Here is a 20,121-nt window from a genome sequence, read left to right as displayed (position 1 = left end):
TGCATGTACTGCCAGATAGTGTCAATAACAACAATAAGTTTAAACGTTTTGTTTGTTAGAAAACAAGAAAAATTTAAAAGTAGAAATAGGACGGGAAGATAGCAATTACAGACGGATCACCCCCAGGGTAGCACAGAAGTGGCTATAGGTCAGGCAATATGAGGCGAAGCCCGCCCGCTGGGTAGGTCTGAAACTTTGCACTTGAAGTGAGGGCTGGGTTAATATAGGAGATCAGCTTATGTAAGATGCCTGCAATTTGCCGCTCTATGTTATAAGAATTGTACCCAGGGGTCTCTCGGTAGGGAGATTACATACTTAAAGATGTTTCTGAAACAATGCATGTAAATTGATCCCAATTTGCTTACTACCAATAAAAATATTTTAATGATTGCTTGGCATGTATCCAAGTTGGTGCATGCACATTGCCACACCCAACTGCAAGGCATAACTGTACACACCTGGGTCCCTATTACAGATACGGCACACTTTTCCTGTTTATACTACAGCACACCTTAAATCAGGTACGCAGGGTGCAAATATGCAAAGCGCAACCTATTAGGAAGAATTAGCTCCACTCAGGGCAGCCACAAACTCATGCTGCCCCCAGGCCAGCACATTCAAGAGAAATACAGAGCAGTTTTGAAAAGCTGCTCAGTGTTTCTCTTTGCAGGCACCACCCTCGCCTCCCCTTTCAAAAGGGATTAACAGATCCTCTTGTAGGCATGTGTAGTGAGTGGCTGTACCCGCCTGCAAAGGGATGTCTGGGGGTGTCCATAGGACCCCTTTCACCCTTTACACCGACTGCACCACCTTTTTGTGGCACACATTTAGGGGACCTCCAAAGGGCATCTTTACCTCTGTCCCCATGTGGGTAATACGGTGTGGGCGAAGAGGCAAAGTGATTCCCTCATTTGCATGTGACCACACCCCCATGCAAATGAGGGAATATCCTCTTTTCATAGCACTGGAACTACATGTGGGCGAGCGCTATCTGTACTATAGAAGGGGCCGCTTTTTATTTTTTCCGAAGTACCCCGAGGGTGCACAAAGTGGGCGCAAATGCCAGTTGCGCTCCCATGGCACTTATGTAATATGGTCCCTGGACGTGTTTGATAAGTTCTGTGGTGGTTGTTTTATGTTTTTCTTTTGTTTTGTTTTTTATGAAAAAGAGCCGTTGAGAGCACCCTGATATCCAATCATATGAAATACATGATCTGCAATAAATGCTTGCCTAGCATTTGGTGCAACGTGTTCCGCTTTATGTTGTTTTATATCCATTTATATAACTAAATTTAAAACCAAATACTTAATGCCAGCAGGGGCTTTTATAAAGAAAAGAATCCTGCACTATCAGCAAATATTCCTTTGCGCTGAAAACAGTGTTCCATTTGCACAGGAGATTTTGCTAAAGAAGTCACAGTAAAATAATGATTAAGCTACGTTTTAAAGGTGAAAACATTCAGTAAGTCACCAAATTATGGTTTTGTAATGAACAAAAAAATAATAATAATCTAATTGACTTTTGAGTCGAGAGGTGTGGCTCACTGGTTAGAGGCGGCAGACCCGTAAGCAGAGAATTGGCCAGGGACCAGGGTTCAATTCCCGACGCGGCAGGGTCGTGGACCAGGGTCAAACACGGACTTGATAATTCTCGCCTCGGTACCTACTCTAACCAGGAACACACTCGGCAACTCTGGGCATTAAGCTTGCCTCATCTCTACAACGGCCCCCCACAGACGCTGGGGATGCCTGGTTTCACCTTGGAGATACCCAGAAATGGACCATCTCACAGGGATAGCCAGGACGGGTTCCCCAGCAGTCTATAGCGCCGGGACACCTCCTCGTGAGGTAGCTGTTCGCGCTTTACAAATATCAGTATTATTATTATTTTGAGGGTCAGACACACTGAAGGTCAAATATAAAGAAGCAACTGGGATGGCATTAGTACATCTTTGAAGATGCAATATGTATTAACTAAAGACATCCTGGTTGCTTTGTGGTGCGGCAGAAAGGATTCACACTTATGCAGGCTAAAAGTGAGGAGCTGGTCTTTCATATTAATAAAATATGGAGCGGTCATGTCTGTGAAGAAGAGAAGCCAGCATTTAACTATATAAACCAAAAACTGGCCAGGTCTCCAGCACACAGACAGACATGTCTTCAGTATTAAACTGAAGTTTTATTTGTTTTTGTTTTTAACTTGGAATGATAAAAGACGAGTCTTTCCCGACAGGATCTGAATCTCAGAGAGGCTACAAACTCTGTAACAGAAGCATTAACTCGTGTATCTCACGGGATTATGATCGGTGACCATCTGGCGAGGAAATAGCCTTGACCATCTGGCAGGCATTTATAAGCCTCTGACAAGGGCGCCTCATACCTTACTCACTACTGAGACAAGAGATACTGCAGACTGATAGTCTCCAGCAACAACACTTCAGATTTTGTGTTTCAGGCCATACATCTAACATCCTAGCGATGAATAGTGTATACTTTATTTGTGAAAATCTGTTGGTTTTCCAGGATTGCAAATTACATTTTTATGTATTGCTTACAGTTAAAACTGGCTATAATTAGGAAAAGGGAAATAAAAGTAAGATCAAAAGAAAATATGGAATTACAATCGGATATAAAATGTTAAAGACGTGTGGAATTCACAACTTTGCCCTTAACAAAATTGCACGGTTTATGAAACTGCTGGAATTCTTAATATAAAACTTTGAGTAAGAAATTTACAAAACTCAACAAAATCTATTTTGCAAACCAATAAAGAACGAGATGTGATACACTTGGCATATTTCTGTGTTGCTCTTACAAGCAATAACTGGCCTAGAGGTTTTCCACACAAAAAAAACATTGTGAAAAAAAAATTAAGCTTAAATGCTGTATTTCATTGCAGATTGTCATTGCAGCAGTATTCACTATATCTTTACCACTGGACAGGTTGAGCAAAAAGCTCACACGATTTCACAATCTAATGAAATACAGAATCCAGAACAATTCAATGGGAAAAGGAATCCCACAAACCTGGCTGAATAAACAGATTAAAGTCCTTTATTTATATAGTGCCCACCTTCTTACATGCTGCTTCTATGTTATATGAGAGACTCACCTGTTGAAAGTTTAGCTGCAAAGCTTCAGAGTTTTCTTGGGGTTTAATTGACAGGAAACATTCCCCTTAAACGACAAAAAAAGACAAAAGAAGTGTATTGTCAGGCTGTTTCACAATGCCATAATAAATAAAAGCAAAGTCTTCTACAAAGGAATCTCAGCCATAAAGCTACAAACCAAAATAAACGAATACACGACCTAAAATAATCAACATAGAGAAGGTAAATGTGCATCTAAGTATTATTTGGTGTAGAAAGGTACAACTACAGTAAGGAAAATGAGAGGCGCTGTATAAAGTAAATAGGTCATTATGAGCTAGATATCCAATTTTTATTACAAGCTTATAGCTTACTGCTGAGGGCTATACCAGTTTCTAAAGGCCCTGACCCAGAGTAAGAGGACAGAGCCATAGGTGAGGGTCTATAACGAAGGAGAGGGCCTTTAACCACTGGTATAGACCGACACAGAAGGGCTATAAGGCTACTGGAACATTCCACAGACTGTAGGAAGAATGTTCCAATTTAAAAAGGGAGGAACTGAAAGAACAACATTGGAATGTTGTAACAGAAGGCTAATATCACCTATTATTAGCCCTGAACCACTCTGTTGTCTTCGAAGCAGCTCCCAAAATTGAAACGTCCTAACAAGGTTATTACCTCGCCGTCCACCAAAATTAAACAGTCCTGCTCATTATATTTCTGATGGATTTGAAATCGTCAGGCAATAGATGAAGATGCATAACGGGATTTCGTGATAGTCCAGCATCTCTGAATGGTGGGGTGGGATTAGGCATGCAGAAAGAAGTCAGGTGAATCTGCCTCAGAAAGGCAGTGAGCAGACGATCACCACAGTCCAAACGTTGGTCTTTAATCCTAGCAGGAATTGAGGAAGAGTCAAGCATGACCAAACCTTGTTTTGCCCCTTCAAATGTATAAAACTCTGCTAAAATATGCTAGACCGGTTTCAATAACAGTGTTAATTAAGCTGGCAGACAAGTACTGGTACCGTCGAATGAAACAATATATTGACCATACTAAATTGTCTTAAACTCTGCCATTACAGTTACAGCAACCATACTGAGCAATGGCACTCGTACCCCATTTGAAAAAATAACAGGTCAGGTTCACACGAGATGTGAGAATTGAAGTTACCGGTGCCCCAAGGAAAGTCTTTGTTCATTAAATGTCATGGCACACGATGTTCAGAAAGGTTGGTTTTGAGTTGTTCTGGAACGGGTCTGAACAAATTACACATAGTTCTAGGCTTAGCATGAACAGCAAAGTTTAACACTGCATCTTTTTAAGTTGCCCAAACTCAATGTTACAGAGAGGCCTATAAAAGTCTACAGCAAAGGTGCAGTTACATTTTCTCTTTAGACTACAATGGCCATATGATGTAGCCATCTGGTGATACCAAGCAAGGTGACAGCACTGCATTTCTTACAACATGGAGGGACAGCCATGGGACGGTTGCTCAAACAAAGTTCTCAAATGGTATGTACTTCCATCAGTGCCCCGTACCACCATGGTTATCACCAATGTCGGCATTGATCTTTGCCACAACGTTTTTCTTTAGAATGCCTGATCCACCGTTTCAGAATTGGAGTGGGGGCATGTGGCGTATGAAGTTGCTTCAAAGGGTCCCACAAAACGACCTCCTGCTTACCCGAATATTCTGCCCAGCTATTAAAACACAGTAGTTTCAAACCGTCATGTTGGTCTGTCTTATGTTCTGAATCTTGGCATCCACTAATAAGTGAAGTAATCGTCTGGCCTTTCGTGAAATTCACCCGACTAACTTCAGCCCGCTTATATTTTCCTACTATTCCTTGCGAGATAGATACAGATTACGCAATAATCCGATCTGCACTCAAACTGTAATCACTGCAGTAAGTTTGTAGTCCTTCTGCTCTTCTACAGTGGGACAGGTCAGTAAAGATTAGTGGATACTTGAGGATACATTCACAGCATTCCTCAACACTGAGCTTGCACACAACATCCATTCGGAGAGGAGTAGATGCTTCACAACTTGTCATCTGCACTTTCCAAGGACAAGATTGAGAAATGGAAAAGGCCCTGAAAATTAAAGGAAAAGTCCAAGGAAGAATATGTTCATTACTGAACGTCCACTGGACTTTAAAATGTTTGTGTGTATGTAAGCATGTGATATTTGTACAAAGGATTCTGCTTCATGTCATCCCCCAGTTTCTTGCCCACGCAGGGATCCATCTTCATGGCATTATAATGGTCTCTCAAGCGCCCGCTTTAACCCTGCGAATATGGCCAAACAAAATAACCAGTCCAGAAGCCTCCCTATGGATGACCGTTTCCAAGATAAAAGATATTTGCTAAATTCAAGCAATAGATTAAAAAACAAAAAAACAAAAAATCCTGGGTGGTGGGTTTTTCCTGTATTTTATGTTTTTTCTGTTAATTCGGAACTGCCCAACGGCTGCTTCAAATAGGAGGAGGAAATAGAAATAAAGAAGATCTATCTTTATGCATAGCCTATTGCTCACCTAAACCGGCTTCCACCTTCACCTGTGGGACTGGAAATAAAGAATATCCAGGTGGGGGGTGGGGGGGTGGTGTGTGTATAATATATATACACAAAAACTGACTAGTCAGAAGTAATTTATATGAAAATACAGGTTTCAACCTACAGAATTACTAGCCACACCAGAGAATAACAAACAAACATACCCATAATCTGAAATTATCGAATTTAAAGTCTTCCAAAGCTAGCTAGCAAAATATATCAACCACCTACCAGCAGCTCATTAGGACATAAAAAGAGAGAGGAAGTGCGACTGGGAGGTAGCATTGGGTAAGATGGTCCACTCCCCCACAGACAATGACAATCGGAATCAGCTCAGAGAGAAGATTAAGTGCTCACATCCTGGTCAGAGCCTAGCAAAAAGCACTACCAGGTCAGACACATCCAGCTCATCATTGCTTCTCCTACAAACTCCAGGTAAGGGTCACAGAAATATAAAAAACAATGCAACCACAAGACACCAAAATGCCCACTAGAACAACCACAGAATTGAAACACTGGATTTTTTTTTTTTTTTATCATCTTGACGATAGCAGCTCCTCTGGCCTATAGAAGAACTTTCTAGCCTGTTCAGCGAATGCGCTGACTGAAGTCAAGAGATTCATCCACACGTAATGGAACACCACAGAAACCAATTCAAGGTTTATCTTTACATAATATGTATCACCAAGACAATGCTTTTTCTTACAGGTCTTATCAACAATGATTTCAGAATAGCAACAACCCAAGCAAAAATGCATACAAATTATCACTTACCAAGATAAGCCATCAACTCCTCAGATGTGATGACTTCCTTCTGTGGTGGTAATTTCACCTGAAACCAGAGACGTAAACTTTAAATGTGTTTTTTTTTTTTTTAAATAAAGCACCTCATAATGTGGTGTTCGTATCTGTAGGCGCTCATAAATGGTATTCAAGGGAAAGTGATGAACAATTAGAAGTGACCCACAAAAGATTAAGTCTTGGGTTGCCTAACTTAAAATCTGTCGGCTCATAATCAAGCCAGTTTTAACGATTGCCACATTAGATACATTTACATGTAATGAATCTAAAGAAGGAACACCTATAGATAATCAGTGGTAAAACTAATAATCCATCCTTGAGTCGGACTTCCTGCATCTAGGTTTCACAATGCTGGATTACTCAATTTGATAAAGTCTGAACCTATGATTAAAACTTGTATCTTCTGGACACACAAATGTGAACTTAATCACATCAGCTCTCATCCATAGACTTATATAATTTGTGTGCGCTCCACATTTAAAAGTGCCAAAGTACCAGTAACTTGACACAGGTCTTTCTTTCACCAAGTGACCTTCCCAGAAACAAATCAAGGTTAAGAATTAAATATTATGGGGTTCCGTTTCAGACCTTTACCAATTATTTCAGGAACCAAGTAGGAAACGGGTAAAGAAGGTAAGTAGAAGCGCATTCCTTTTGACACCAGGCTTTTACACACACCAGTGTTGGCGCTTATCCAATGTAAGGCCATGTAAAAAGATTGCCCAATCTTTGGCAAAACACTTGCCATCATTCTCCTTTTTGCATTGGAGTGATGGAAAGCAGAATGGCAGTGGAGATCGTGATGGGTTTAGAGCGTGGGTACTCGCAAACATTTGCCCAGGAGCCGCAAAATACGGTCTGTGGTGCGACCGAGGGCCACACTGATGCCAGCAGGCTGTTGGCAGGGGTCTGGGTGGACCAGGGATTGTGTAAAGAGGTCTAAAAAAATGTTAAATGAACAACTAAGTATTTATTTGTAGGTTAATAAATGCTTGCTCGTTTATTTAACATTTGTTTCTGAATATTAGTGCTCAGCAACTAAACAGCAGCTTGTGCTGCTGTTCACCAGAGGGGATGCATGTAAAGTTCAAGAGGGCCGCAAGTGGACCCAGAGCCATACTTTGAGTATCATTGGTTTAGAGATACCTACTGTGCCCTCATAGTCTGATGGGCTAAATGTGTAGTCAAAAGAGAATGTTGTGGTGGAGTGTAGTCAGATGTAGGGCCTAAAACTGATGTGTGGTCAAATAAGTGAGCTGATAAAGCCATGATCAGAGGACAACAGACTGCTGTGGTCAGGAACAAGGGGGCAGCAGTGACGGAGCTGGGGAAAGGGTGGGAAACAAATTGCTGAAGCTGCAGCCAGGTCAGGTCAGGTCAGAGGGTACAAGATGAAGCGGACATTTTGAGCTACATATAGTGGGAGGTGAAAGGCCTGTTTGAGATATGGCCCCAGCGGAAGGCCCAACAGACCTGGAGACCAAAGAGTGAAAACAGACTGACAAAGCTGCTTACAGGGCAGAGGGAGGCTGACTAGGTGTTGCAGTCATGGTAAGTGTCTGGTCTAGAAGTAGAATCAGGACGCAGTTTGATGGAAAGAAGAAAGGGGAGGAGGAGAAGGAAGAGGACCGGCTGAACCTATATTAAGAGCAGGAGTCATCTTGAATGAAGCAGTGCTCAATGGAGAAGAGTGTTGGAGCTGGGTTCAGAAGAGAAGGAATCAAGGGGCTAGAGCTCTTCTGAGAGTAAAAGATGATGTCTGAGCTGAACCTATATTAAGAGCAGGAGTCATCTTGAATGAAGCAGTGCTCAATGGAGAAGAGTGTTGGAGCTGGGTTCAGAAGAGAAGGAATCAAGGGGCTAGAGCTCTGCTGAGAGTAAAAGATGATGTCTGAGCTGTGGCTGTGACGTCTAGGGTTGCAGCTGCAGTAAGAAAACGAGGAGGAAAACTCTGAGCAGGGTTAGAGAACGACAGGTCTATGGTGGAGCTGTGGCCAGAAGAGATGGGACTTAAAATGGACCTGTGCTTAGAGGGGGTGAATGTGGGCTGGAGCTCTGTTCAGAGGAAGGAGTCTGGTTTGTAATGTTGGTAAGTGAAGGTTTTTTTTGAGGTATGGAATATGTAGCCAGATTTAGGGGTCTGGTCTAGAGGGGGTTAGGGGAGGTGAGTGGACTAATCATTATAGTGGATCTATGATTTGTCCATTTTCTGCACGCAAAACCATGTACATAAGTCTAACTACCGAACTGATGCAATGCACATTTTTATGGACAGTATGGTCTCAGTATCACAATTTAAAAACAGTTTCACAAGGAACTACATCATTTCTATACCATTTATACCTGGGCACAATACTGGTTCACAAATTGTATAAAATATCATGTCAGCTGCAAGTGTATGTGACAGAAAGAGGATGCAGCTTTGGGCTTACCTTCCAACGCAGGAAGAGGATGTTCATGATGGCCAGCAGAGGGCAGGGGCCATTCTCACTTTGGGTAATGATGGGTGTTCGCTCCCCTTTCCAGTTGATCCACTTCACAAAGTAGTAATCAGTCTCTGGTTCATTCTCTGGAGATCTGGAAGCAGTGGCATCGGAGGCCTCGTGGGGTGCGCATGCACCAACACCAGAAGAAATACTTTGTGGCGATGGTAGTGAAACTTCTACTTTAGTACAATCCTTTGCCAATTGCTCATCTTCCTTTCCTCGCTCAAGTTCTTCCTGCTGCAGGGATCCATCCTCCTGCATTGCCTCAGCACCGGATACCAAGCTAGAGCACAAAGACTCGGCCCTAGACTCACAATCTGTTTCTGAATTCCTAGGACAGGACGAATCATCTGTTCTGGCGTTTTCCTGCTCTTCCATTAGGCTCTCAGAATTCAGCACTGATGACAGCTTTCCACTTTTTACTGGGCTGCATTCAGCTTTGACCAGCGTCTCTTGGTTAGCGTGTGGCTGGTCACCATCTCCAGCGACAAAGGCATTTTTTGCAGGACCCGCAGAGATCTGGGGGTCATCAGGATTAGGGGACTCCACGCCTTCACCATCCCCATGCTCCCTCGTTGGACACTCCATTTGTCAGAGTGAGAGGCAGCGCCTTCACTAGTCCGTTAAAAAATAAATTACAAAAAAAAAAAAAGCAAGAGAATAAAATACTTTCAATCCCAGCTTGTTTTCTGGCGACTGAAGAGCTAAAGTGCCTTACTCATACACAGTCCACTTGTTGGCAGTAGATGCTGAGAGCCCACAGTTTCACCTCTGCTGAACTTGGCCTTTAAGTACACCGTTCAAATTGTTAGCTATAACAACTAGGCTTGTCCTCTAAAGTTGTCCAAGGAAACTGAATTCATGACAAAAAAAAAACCCCAAAAAAAAAAAAAAATCACACACACACACTACACAGGCCCTCTGTGTCCAGACTCGAAAAAAGCATTAAGTCAGATCAATAACGGAAACGCTGCTCACTCTCCCTTCTTAGGATCGACATATAAGCCAGAGAAATTGAAATACTGCTTAAAAAAAACAAAAAAAACACACACACACAAACACACCTTTCACGCAAGAACCCTGATAGTACTTCTAGTTTTACTGGCTGGGAAAAAATATCAGAGGGGCACTTGGATATTTTCTGTAACCAGTTGTATGATTGTCCAGAAGCTTAAGAACTGGAATTTAAGAGTACTGTGCTTTTCCTGTATGCCGGTTTTGCCCTGAGTCAAGATTTTTTGGGAGCTGGGTTTCGTAGGCACTTGAGTCCTGAAGGTAAGAGGACAAAGCCTCTTCTTTGTATTTGGTCCGCTGGTTGTGCCAAAGCCTTGTAAAGCCTATCATTGATTTAATTCTTTAGAGCGTGATCTCTAGAATAGCTTATAGGATAAGTCAGTTGCATGGATGGCACCGCATATTACAGATAATACAAAAACCTCAACTGAGAAATTAAAACGGGCTTCAAAATGGCGAATCTGAAACAACTGTGCAAAGATGATCAAAAATGCTGGCTCTGTCAAGCTATTAAGAAATATTAACATAAAATATACTTTAAAATAATCTATTAACACTAAAGCTAGTTAAATGTTTCATTAAAAATATATTTTTGTGGGTCTTCTCTTGTGCCACTTGGTCGTTTTATCAGATGTTCAGTGTTTGTCTCCTCCTTTTACTTTTCTTTTTAAATGTCTCTACAAATATCATAGGTCTTGGGACTGAACTGATAGAGCTGCCTAGTCCATTGTGTTGTTTTCCTTTGCCCAATTCTCTTGGTAACGATAAACGGCTTGGATCTGGTTTCAGCTGAGTGGGTCCCACTTCGTCACCTGCCGCAGGACACTACCTCCTTCAAATTCCGATGCATTTCTAAGCAGCGACAGTGAAAGCCAAACTGCAACGAAAGAAAACAGAACACGTATGAAACCGTGCACATAAATATTGGTAGAAATAACATGAAACTTTTCAACTGAACTAGCAAATTACAACGTTCAAAACCAATGTAAAGCATAATAGTTGCAAAGCAAAACATCAACCCCAAGCAGGTTTTACGACTACTGAACTCACAATGATAATGTATCAATTCCAACCAACTAGTTTAAAGGGCAAGCACATGCATGCATGTACAAAGCCGCTCACACTGGTGTAAAATGCCATATTTTCATGATTTACGTGTTGTCTGTAAATCCTCTGGTCTGCCTCGGGCAAAGGTTGTCAATGGATACCATGACACAGTGATCAAGATGTAATGTTCTCTCAGAGGGAATGATTAGCATGTCCATCAGCAGTCATGTGCATTATTTCCTCCGCTACCTGGAGACGAGGTATTTCAGGATGGACCATGAAGTGAGAGATCCTGCAAATGTGAGGAATAGCAAACTGGAGAGACGCCAGCAAGCAGTGGATCACCTTCTTTAGTACAGATCCCGAGACCCCTTCTCAGCCGTCCCCACTTGAAATAAAGTAAGCACCTAGACGTTTTTCTCACGGGAAATCGTACAACCACAATGAGGTGGTAGGACATACTCGTGCTCCAGCAAGGCAAGAAAAAGACCGTTGTGGCAGAGGGATGCTTTTCTGCCACAGCACTCTTATAATTTCCGAGTGGTGTTATAGTGAGCCCGTCCTCCAAAACTAGGAGAGTTCCCGAGATGGTCCCCTTCTCCCAATGCCCTCCTTTTCAGCTGCGAGAGGGGCTCTGGAGGTTCGTCCTCAGGGTCCCCACATTTTGCAGACCATAAGATTTCAGCGGGCACCAGATGACTTGAGAGGCTCACAAATAGAACAGATATAATGTATTTATTGGAGCTCCAGGGAATAAGCAGGCAGGGAAAACAGCAAGGAAGCAACTGCCAAGTACACAAGTGGCATTCTATATTACATTCTAAACCTGGAACAGCTACCACACGGTCCACCAACAATAAATAAACAAGCATTAATCACCCCATCATACGGCACTCCACCCTCTTGTATTCTGGGAGGCACAGTGAAGTATTTTCTCCCATAATTGACTCAAATGAGAATAAAGTTGCTGGTGCATCAACATCAGGGTACGAGTCCTCTGCTCGGATACAAAACGTTTTCATTTGTGCAGTTTATTTCAGCAACCACTTTCTGCACCACGTTCAAAAATAACTGAGAAATATTCTTCACTATACTGCCACAGTGCAGACCTCCAGCTTTAAAGCAGACAAAGCATCCCCAAGTCTAAGAGACTCCTGGGTTAAAACTAGATACACAGAGTGTAGCCCAAGAGTCCGCTTCTAAATTCAGTCAGATAAGTTAGACACTCTCATTCTTCTCCCAATACCAGGAGAAAACAATCTTCCCAAAAATTCCTGTATGTGAAAAGCATTCTACACCCAAAAACTGATGTAAACATGCAGTGAAAAAAGCCCAAATTATACAACGGGACTGACTAAATTATGTGGCAAGTAAAGGTAACTTATACAACACACATATTATGCACATTCTGTGGAAGTATTACATGTAAAAAACGCCCCGAAGATGCACAATTCCAGTGGTCAGAGTATATCCCTACAATCAGCAACCTACTACATGTAGCAAGCTAGCTTTTATAGTGGACCAAAACAAGGTACACTCTGTAAGGAGTCAAGGTAAACCCCAATTGGTTTACAAAGGTACAAAAAGAGATCACAAAAAGAGATCCCAAATGCTCTTGTTTGTGTTAGTGTGGACAAACAGTTAGGAGTATCAGAGGGTAGTGCTAAGGATTTGTTATACTCACAGAAGCAATAAATGATACACACATTCAAGAATGAATCCAAGAACAATTTATAAAATGTAGCCATATTTTTTTATACATTTTGATAGCAAGAACGTGGTTATCAAGTAAGTACTTTTGCAGATATGAATTTTTACAGGTAAGTAAAAGGGTTCAATATCACACGTCTTTACACAGCAATGCTTCCTTTTGGGAGAAAAGTTGTATGTTGCATACAGTTATTTGCAATTGTTTTTGGGGGCAGGGGGTCTCCTTCGGGTCTAAGGGTCATAGGGGGACTAAGTCCAAAGTACCGCCAGCAGTTACTTGTTACCTGCCCTGTGGCGTATGGTTGCAGAGGTGCTGGTCGGGTTGGTAGTTATGCGCGGTATGCTGGTGGAAAGATTGGGGAGGGGGCACCTAGAAATAGGCTGCAGAGAGGGATTTGGGGACCAGTCCGGGAGCCCCCAACGGGAGGCTCGGGTCTCAGGGTCCAAGGGGGCACAGCTGGTTCATCGGTACTCATGCAGGGGAGCTCAGGTGCAGAGTGGAAAGGTCAGGGTACAAAATCAGGTCAGCTGAGTCACTCAGGAGGTGGGTGTATGTCGAGTCCAAATTGGACTCAGTCTTTGTTTGTTGCAAGGGGATTATTCCCCCGGTATTGGTCCTGAGCAGCTCTGGTCGGTCCTGGTGTCCTCCCACTTGGTGAGGTGGGGGGGGGGGGTGGGAAGAGTTCTGACCTTTAGGAGCACAGGGTTCTCTTCCTGGGGGGCTGCTGTCTCAGGCTACTGTCTCTGGCTGGTCAGGGAGCGGCACCTCGGTCAACTGCACTTTGCGTTTTGGTGCCTACGGGCTGCAGGGAAGTAGCTCCTCTACTCCACAGAAGACTGCTTGCCAATATCTGAAGGGCTGCCAGTCTGCCGGGGTTCTTGGAAGCTGGTCAGCAGCAGAAAGAGTCGCTGGTCACGATAGTCAAGACTGGCTGCAGGTAGGCAGGGTTTGGCACCAAAAGTCCACAGCAGTCTTCAGTTGCCCCTTTTCTCGTGCCTCTTCTTGGTCCTCTCTTCTTGATCCATTTAATCTAAGTTCTTGGTGTCAAGGTTGCCACCTAAATACTCAATGTAGGGGCATTACAGGTAGTAGCCAATGGGCTGCGTACCTTTTGGGTCTACTCCCTCTATATGACCTCTTCCTGTGAAGAGTGGGTATAACCCTGACCCAGAGAGCCTAATTCCACCAAAACTGAGATGGTGGAATTCTAAAAGCCATGTTCACTTCAGAAAGTCCACCTTAGAGCGGACACTAGCCTGGAGGGGAGCGGAGGGGGGAGGGGCTAGCTGATTTCCCAGCCAGTCCTGGGGCCAAATGGGTCAGGGGCAGGCATTTCACTCTCACCTGCGGGGAGGGGGGGGGGGTCAGAAACCTCTCTGTGGTGGCAGGCTGGTCTGCACCTATCAGCCAGTACACAGGTAGTCAATAGGTTTTCAGGGGGCACCTCAGGGTGGATCAGCGGCCTGAAAGCCCTAAATTGTTCGCTTACTCTATCCAACTCTGCTAAATCCCTAGGCTTTACCCTGGATAAAAATTTGTCAATGAATGATCATATCAAAAACTCAGCCAAAGGAGCGCTTTACACACTAAAACATCTCCAAACTCGACTACGGGAATGCTATACTCACAGGGACCCCTAAAACTCACCTTGCCCCCCTCAGATCAGTACTAAACAAGGCAGCCCAGCTTAGAACAGACATTAAACGGTACGAACACATCACGCCTGCCCTCAAGTCCCTAAACTGGCTTCCTATAGAAGGGAGATGCATCTAAAAGACTGACTGCATCACCCACAAAGCACTTCACGCACACTCCCTAGATAACAAACTCACAAAAGCTGGAAGAACCAGACCTTTGAGAAACTCCACCGCTCTTCTTCTCGTCCCTCCTAAATTAAAAAGGAAAACTACCCAGACTCTCTCTTTTTCAGGTAATGCGCCCAGCATTTGGAACTCCCTCCTGAGGGACCTACGATGCAACCCCTCCTTCCCGGGCTTCAAATGAGACTTGAAACGCCATCTCCTCAACAAATACTGGAACTCTTGAACAAACAACTTGGTTCAAATAGGCTCTCCAGTTCATTTGTAACTACGCTGATCACTTGGCAGTGTTTCTTTCTTTGTGTTTGCCCCTACTGTTCTTTGATGTCAATGTTCGAATGGACTTCAATTCAGCAATTCCACCCTTATGGCCAAGCATTTTTTTTTTCAGTGTATATATTTTGGTGTGCTCCTCTCACCCTGCCTAACTAGACTTCCCTTGTTAATAGGTTAGGTTTACTTGACTGGTAAGGGTTGTGTCTTATAGTGCAATGTACATACTTTTTAAAGTTGTAAACAGGACTGACCCGCTAGCCGGTGTATTACACGGGAATGTGTACGTTATTCAATACATACATGAAGTAGATGTCCCAACAACATTATTGGTTATATACTCCGACCTTTAGAATACATCTGAGACATACTGCCGAACTTATATTACTGTCTAATGCGTATGCACGAAGTTGTAATGTTTAGAAAATCAATAAAAGATTGTTATAAAGATTTTTTTTATGTTTACTTGAACCTAGGATTATTGCACGTAATATGCTCAGTGACTTATTATTGCCTTGTTCTCGACTCTGTAAAGCGCTCTGATACCTCAGGATCTAGCTAGCGCTATATAAAACCTTAAATACCCTCTGGGTGCATGTATTAATACCTCCATCACTGGAATCAGTGTGGGCCTATTATTACAATAAGTTTGATACCAAACATCTCTAGTTTCAGAGAAGTCATCATGAAGCTGGGGTACTCGTAACAACCAGTGTCCAGCACATGTACTCAAAAATGGCTTCCGTGTGCACTTGCAATATCTAAGAATCGACTTAATCATAAGGGCATAAATGCTCATGCAGATATACCCACACATGTAGTATGGAGCACCCTGCCTTAGGTCTGTAAGCCTGCTGTAGGGGTGACTTACCTATACTGCATGCAGTGTCTGCAGGCATGGCACACAGGGGGTGTGCCATGTCGAGTCTTCACATTTCTCTGCACCATGGCAAGCAGGCTTCAGTGGCAGTTTGTATGTTGGTGCCGAGGGGTCTCTTGGGGTGGCCTAATACATGCAGCAGCCCTTAGAGACCCTCTTTTGCCTCCTTGCCCTAGGCACCAGGGGTACCATTTACTAGGGACTTACAAGGAGTCTGGCACCGTAAAAGGTAACATAAAACTGCATTAACATATTCTCTGAAGAGATACTTTAAGGGTGCAGCTAATGAGCATTCTTCACTTTCCGTGCCTCACTAACGGAAGTGAAAACACTTAGTCTCTGCCTGACAAGTTATGGTGCAGAATTAGGGGGGCAGGGACACAGATTGCTTCACCTGTGCTATTGAGCAAACTGAGTAGGAGTCTAGAAGGAAACAGTGCCAATGAATAGATAGGTTTTCCCGCTGAAGAATGAACCCCACTGTCAGAGCGGTGGTCACGTTTTACATTACATCACCCTGCTTCGAAAGAGACTAGCATGAACAAAATAGAAGTATGGCACACAGCAGTACGGTTTGCATTTCATTCAGATGCACAGGATAGATTTTTTCGGTGGGCCCACAATCTAGAAGAGAGGCACTTTAAGTTGTTGATATAAGGCAATTCCTTAAAGTGTGTGCCCTCGCGGATCAGGTAGAGTGCCCGTTCCTGTCCTAGTGCAAAAACATATAGAAATCCACACGCAGAAGTGACACCCATTGAGGGTAGTACAGTTCAATAAGAGGACAAAAATGGGCAGCACATCTAACAATAAAAGAACACATAGGTCAAAGCTCACCAAATGCTTAACCGGAATCAAAGCTTTGAGCACTAGCAGTTGAGGCATACGCTGTATAGATTCAATGGGGTTGAATGAGGTCTTTTAAAGTGAACCCTCTACCAGCTTCCACAGCGAGACCAGGACTTGCAAACATCCTTTCTCTTATAGAATAACAAGAAGGGATGTGTAAAACGACATTATGCTAAATCATTATATTTGCTTTTCCAGAGTAACTAAAAGAATTCTTACTTGAAAATAACAAAAACAATTAAAAAGACGGAAACAAAAAACTGCATGGTGCAACCCTGCTTGGTGCACTGAGCTGCACAATCAACACCCCCCTATGAAAATTAGATTAAAAGCTTCATCTACAGGAAATTTCCTGTCACAACCTCCAGGTACAGACTGTGATATCTGGCCCATAGTTCATACACCCACAAGTTTGTAAAGAAACATTTCACAGATAGTGGTTCTGCAGACTGGAAGAAATAACAGCTTCAAAAAAGTTTATTTACAGTACGAGTGAATGAAAGTTTGATGTGCCACTGACAAAAGGGGTCACCTGTCATTATATAATCTATTTAGGGCCCAAATTGTTGACCCATACAATGGACAGGTTCTGAGTACAGCGCCTGACAGGACAAGCAACATAAATGACAAAACAACATATCGGTTGAGAAGGAATCTGTACAGATTTCCTAGTTATCGTCTCTTCCCTGTGCAACACTCCAGCCCTCTAATTACCTCTCAGCAGCAGGGCTATCGGCAGACTCTCAGCCAGGTGACTTGTGCCAGAGTGTTAAGAAGCAGACAACCAAAGCAAGTAATGAGGTTTGCAACTGTAATGTCATATGATTCGGACAGAAGGCAGGCACATTCAGAAAGTGAGGTGCATTGTACTAGAATCACTCCCAGATGTCCCACTTAATGGTCTTGAACTCAAATTGACAGACTGCAGGACTTACAACCAGTGTGTCAGATATTTGTCTTACTCATGTTGATCAGTTTGTATTAACAAACATCCTGCAATCATAGAACTCCATACTTATGTTGGTGTACAATAGTGGGCATTCATCAGAAAGACTATCACTATTGAACAAGAGGAGATTCGCAATGCCGTACAGAGCTACTAACTGGAGCATCAATTTGATACCGATCAAGCAACTCACAATGGAATAGCCATGGCCAGAGGCTGGTACGAGCTTCTTTTTAAGAAAATATTCAGAGATTTTGTTTCACAATTCTCAGCTCAAAAATCAACCAGTCTTGGCTTGGCTTTAGAATCATATGATAAAACTAACTCAAGAGAGATGGTAGCCAAAATCTGTCAGGCCAACAGAATTACATTCTCTGGAACCTTATTATGAAATCAGGCTACCTCTGGGAAACACATGTTTCCATTTATTGTTCAGTGGCTTTTTCAAGTAGGACAATAGGCCTACTTAAACAACGTTACCTAGATAGCAAAATTACATGGCAATTGTGATGGCTTGGAAACTGATCTGCATGTGCACATCTCCATTAACAGTGTAATAACATAATATTTAATCTTCATTTAGTTGCCAGGTGCCCCCAGGGGGTTGGAGTGACCATCACACCCAACAGAAAATATTCAAGAACTGAAAACTGACACCCTTGAGTGGCAGGGGTATTATATATGGTTAGGACTTGTACACCGCAAAATGGTGGTCCCTTTTTGATGCATTGGACTTGTTTTAGACGAGGAATAGATCTGAACTTTGAGACAGTCCTTTCTTTATTTTGAGCATTTATATATGGTTCCAAGATGGCACCTGTGTAGTGCACCAGCACTTGTGGCCCTACGGACATCATAACGAATTATGGAGAGGCTATGTAACATGCAATTCCCTAGTTTTTGGATAATATCTGGACATTTATTTTTAGCAATTTGACATATTGATGTGAGAGGGATGGACGGTATGGTGATTTTTGTTCATCTTAAAGAGGCACTACTCTGCACAGTATCCTGTAATACTTTTGGCTAGGGCTGTGGCTCTATGGTCCTAAGCCCCTTATGCTACTGTAGATTACTGCGGTTTACGGGGACATACATTTGATTTCTTGAGGCTATGGCCCATTACTTAATATTAATGCAGGGCTTGACCTTACCGGCTGGGACTTGTATTGCTTTCTAGGAAGTGTTAACTTGTTTGAATATAATGAAGTCTTGATTTATTTACTCTTTTTTACTGATTATATTATGCAAAGGTTTGGTGGTCTTGTAGGAGTTGCCTAACTGGTTTGGATTTGTATTTCGCAGTCTTCTGATGGGCCTCCGATTTTCTGGGATCCTGTTTTCCGATATATATATATATTTTGATAGCATTTGGTTTACACAGAGAGGATTGATTTTAAGTATTTGGTGAGCATTTAAACTTATCCTCAGTGACAAGGTTCCTGCAACTCACTCACAGACATGTCACTTGTATCTCTCTGATGAAGCTCTTGCACACAGGTATTGATGGGTCCTAGTCACGGGTGATAACTATGGATTGTTTTGGGGCTTTTAACTTTATTCTTTGACTTTGGTAATATTGGATTATTTCTCTGCACCATTAAATCTATGGAAGCGGTGCACTTTAAATAATGGGCATATACTGATTTTATATGAAGAATTGCCTGATCTATATTTGATGATTAATTGATGTATTATATGATTTCTAGCCCAGAGAAAGTCTGTTATAAGACCAAACACATGTTGGCTTGAACGGAAAAGTAACAGAATAAACAAGCATCAATATAAACCATGATTTGGACTATTGTTTTGTGGCGCTCAAGGGTTTCTGTTTTCAATTCTCGTAGACCGGAACGTAAGCTGAAGATCCGAATAAACTCAACCTCCGACTTGAATTAGCAGCTGAATACTACCCGCACATACTGTCACCGCAATTTTTTTATGGAGATACAGTCGGAGGGGTCTGGTTTTCTGTAGGCAGGGGTGATCCCACGGGTTTCATTCGTAAAGTGCCACTTCTCCATATGATTTTAAGAGACAAACTAGATCTGACCACCTTATTGAATATCTGCTTTTTATTTTTGCAGAACTAGAGAGACGCGTGGCTAAAGTTCAAACAGGTAAGCCGTCACTTCATCTGACGCCAAGAAAAAAAAGATAAACCCAGACAGTCCGAATGCTTTAACTAGTAACAAAGTCGCAGAAGCGCCGAAGCAAAGTAAGTTAACCACGGCATTACCAAACATTGCAATTTTTAATAGCACAGCTCAGTGATTCAAATTTTAATTCCGTCTTGTTCACAGAAAACTATCAAATAATCGGTTTCTCAGCAAAATCGGAATGGTAACTAGGACATCAAGCGAAAATTAAGTGAGTGTTGGCTGTAGGTAATTGCAATTCCGGCTTCCAAAAAAAATCAAAAAAAAGCACAATTCTTCTTTAAAAGAATTAAATGTTCGCATTTTTTTCCAGATTTATCGTTAAAATCCCATCAAGAAAAGCAACGTCCCACAATAAGTTTGGCACGTTTTTACACACAAGACAGTATGCTTCCAAATGCACAGTAAAATAACTTAGATTTCTTATTTAGATTAATAATAATCAAAAAGAGTTCTTCCACTTCTGCTCCTGCTTTTCAAAGGTGC

General features: G+C 42.4%; 1 protein-coding gene and 1 non-coding gene across 2 annotated transcripts in view; both read right to left on the bottom strand.

The window, feature by feature from the left end:
* The window catches only part of MINDY1 (MINDY lysine 48 deubiquitinase 1), a 78,590-nt gene that overhangs the window by 46,708 nt on the left and 11,761 nt on the right, over positions 1-20,121 (bottom strand). Inside the window, exons 2-4 of the mRNA XM_085639725.1 lie at positions 8,883-10,827; positions 6,424-6,481; positions 3,113-3,177 (exon numbers count right to left, since the gene is read on the bottom strand). Coding sequence (XP_085495851.1) covers positions 3,113-3,177; positions 6,424-6,481; positions 8,883-9,524 — 765 coding nt within the window. The 5' untranslated portion in view covers positions 9,525-10,827. The remainder of the gene's footprint in view (positions 1-3,112; positions 3,178-6,423; positions 6,482-8,882; positions 10,828-20,121) is intronic.
* On the bottom strand, positions 5,979-6,068 carry LOC146772707 (Z30 small nucleolar RNA). Its single transcript, XR_014974881.1, has one exon. It is a non-coding gene; the product is annotated as a Z30 small nucleolar RNA (small nucleolar RNA).

The sequence above is a fragment of the Triturus cristatus genome, chromosome 12 (genome assembly GCF_964204655.1).
Source record: "Triturus cristatus chromosome 12, aTriCri1.1, whole genome shotgun sequence".
In the NCBI taxonomy this organism is placed as follows: Eukaryota; Metazoa; Chordata; class Amphibia; order Caudata; family Salamandridae; genus Triturus; species Triturus cristatus.
The sequence above is the reverse complement of the archived record's forward strand: the minus strand, read 5'-3'. Positions and strand labels throughout refer to the sequence as shown.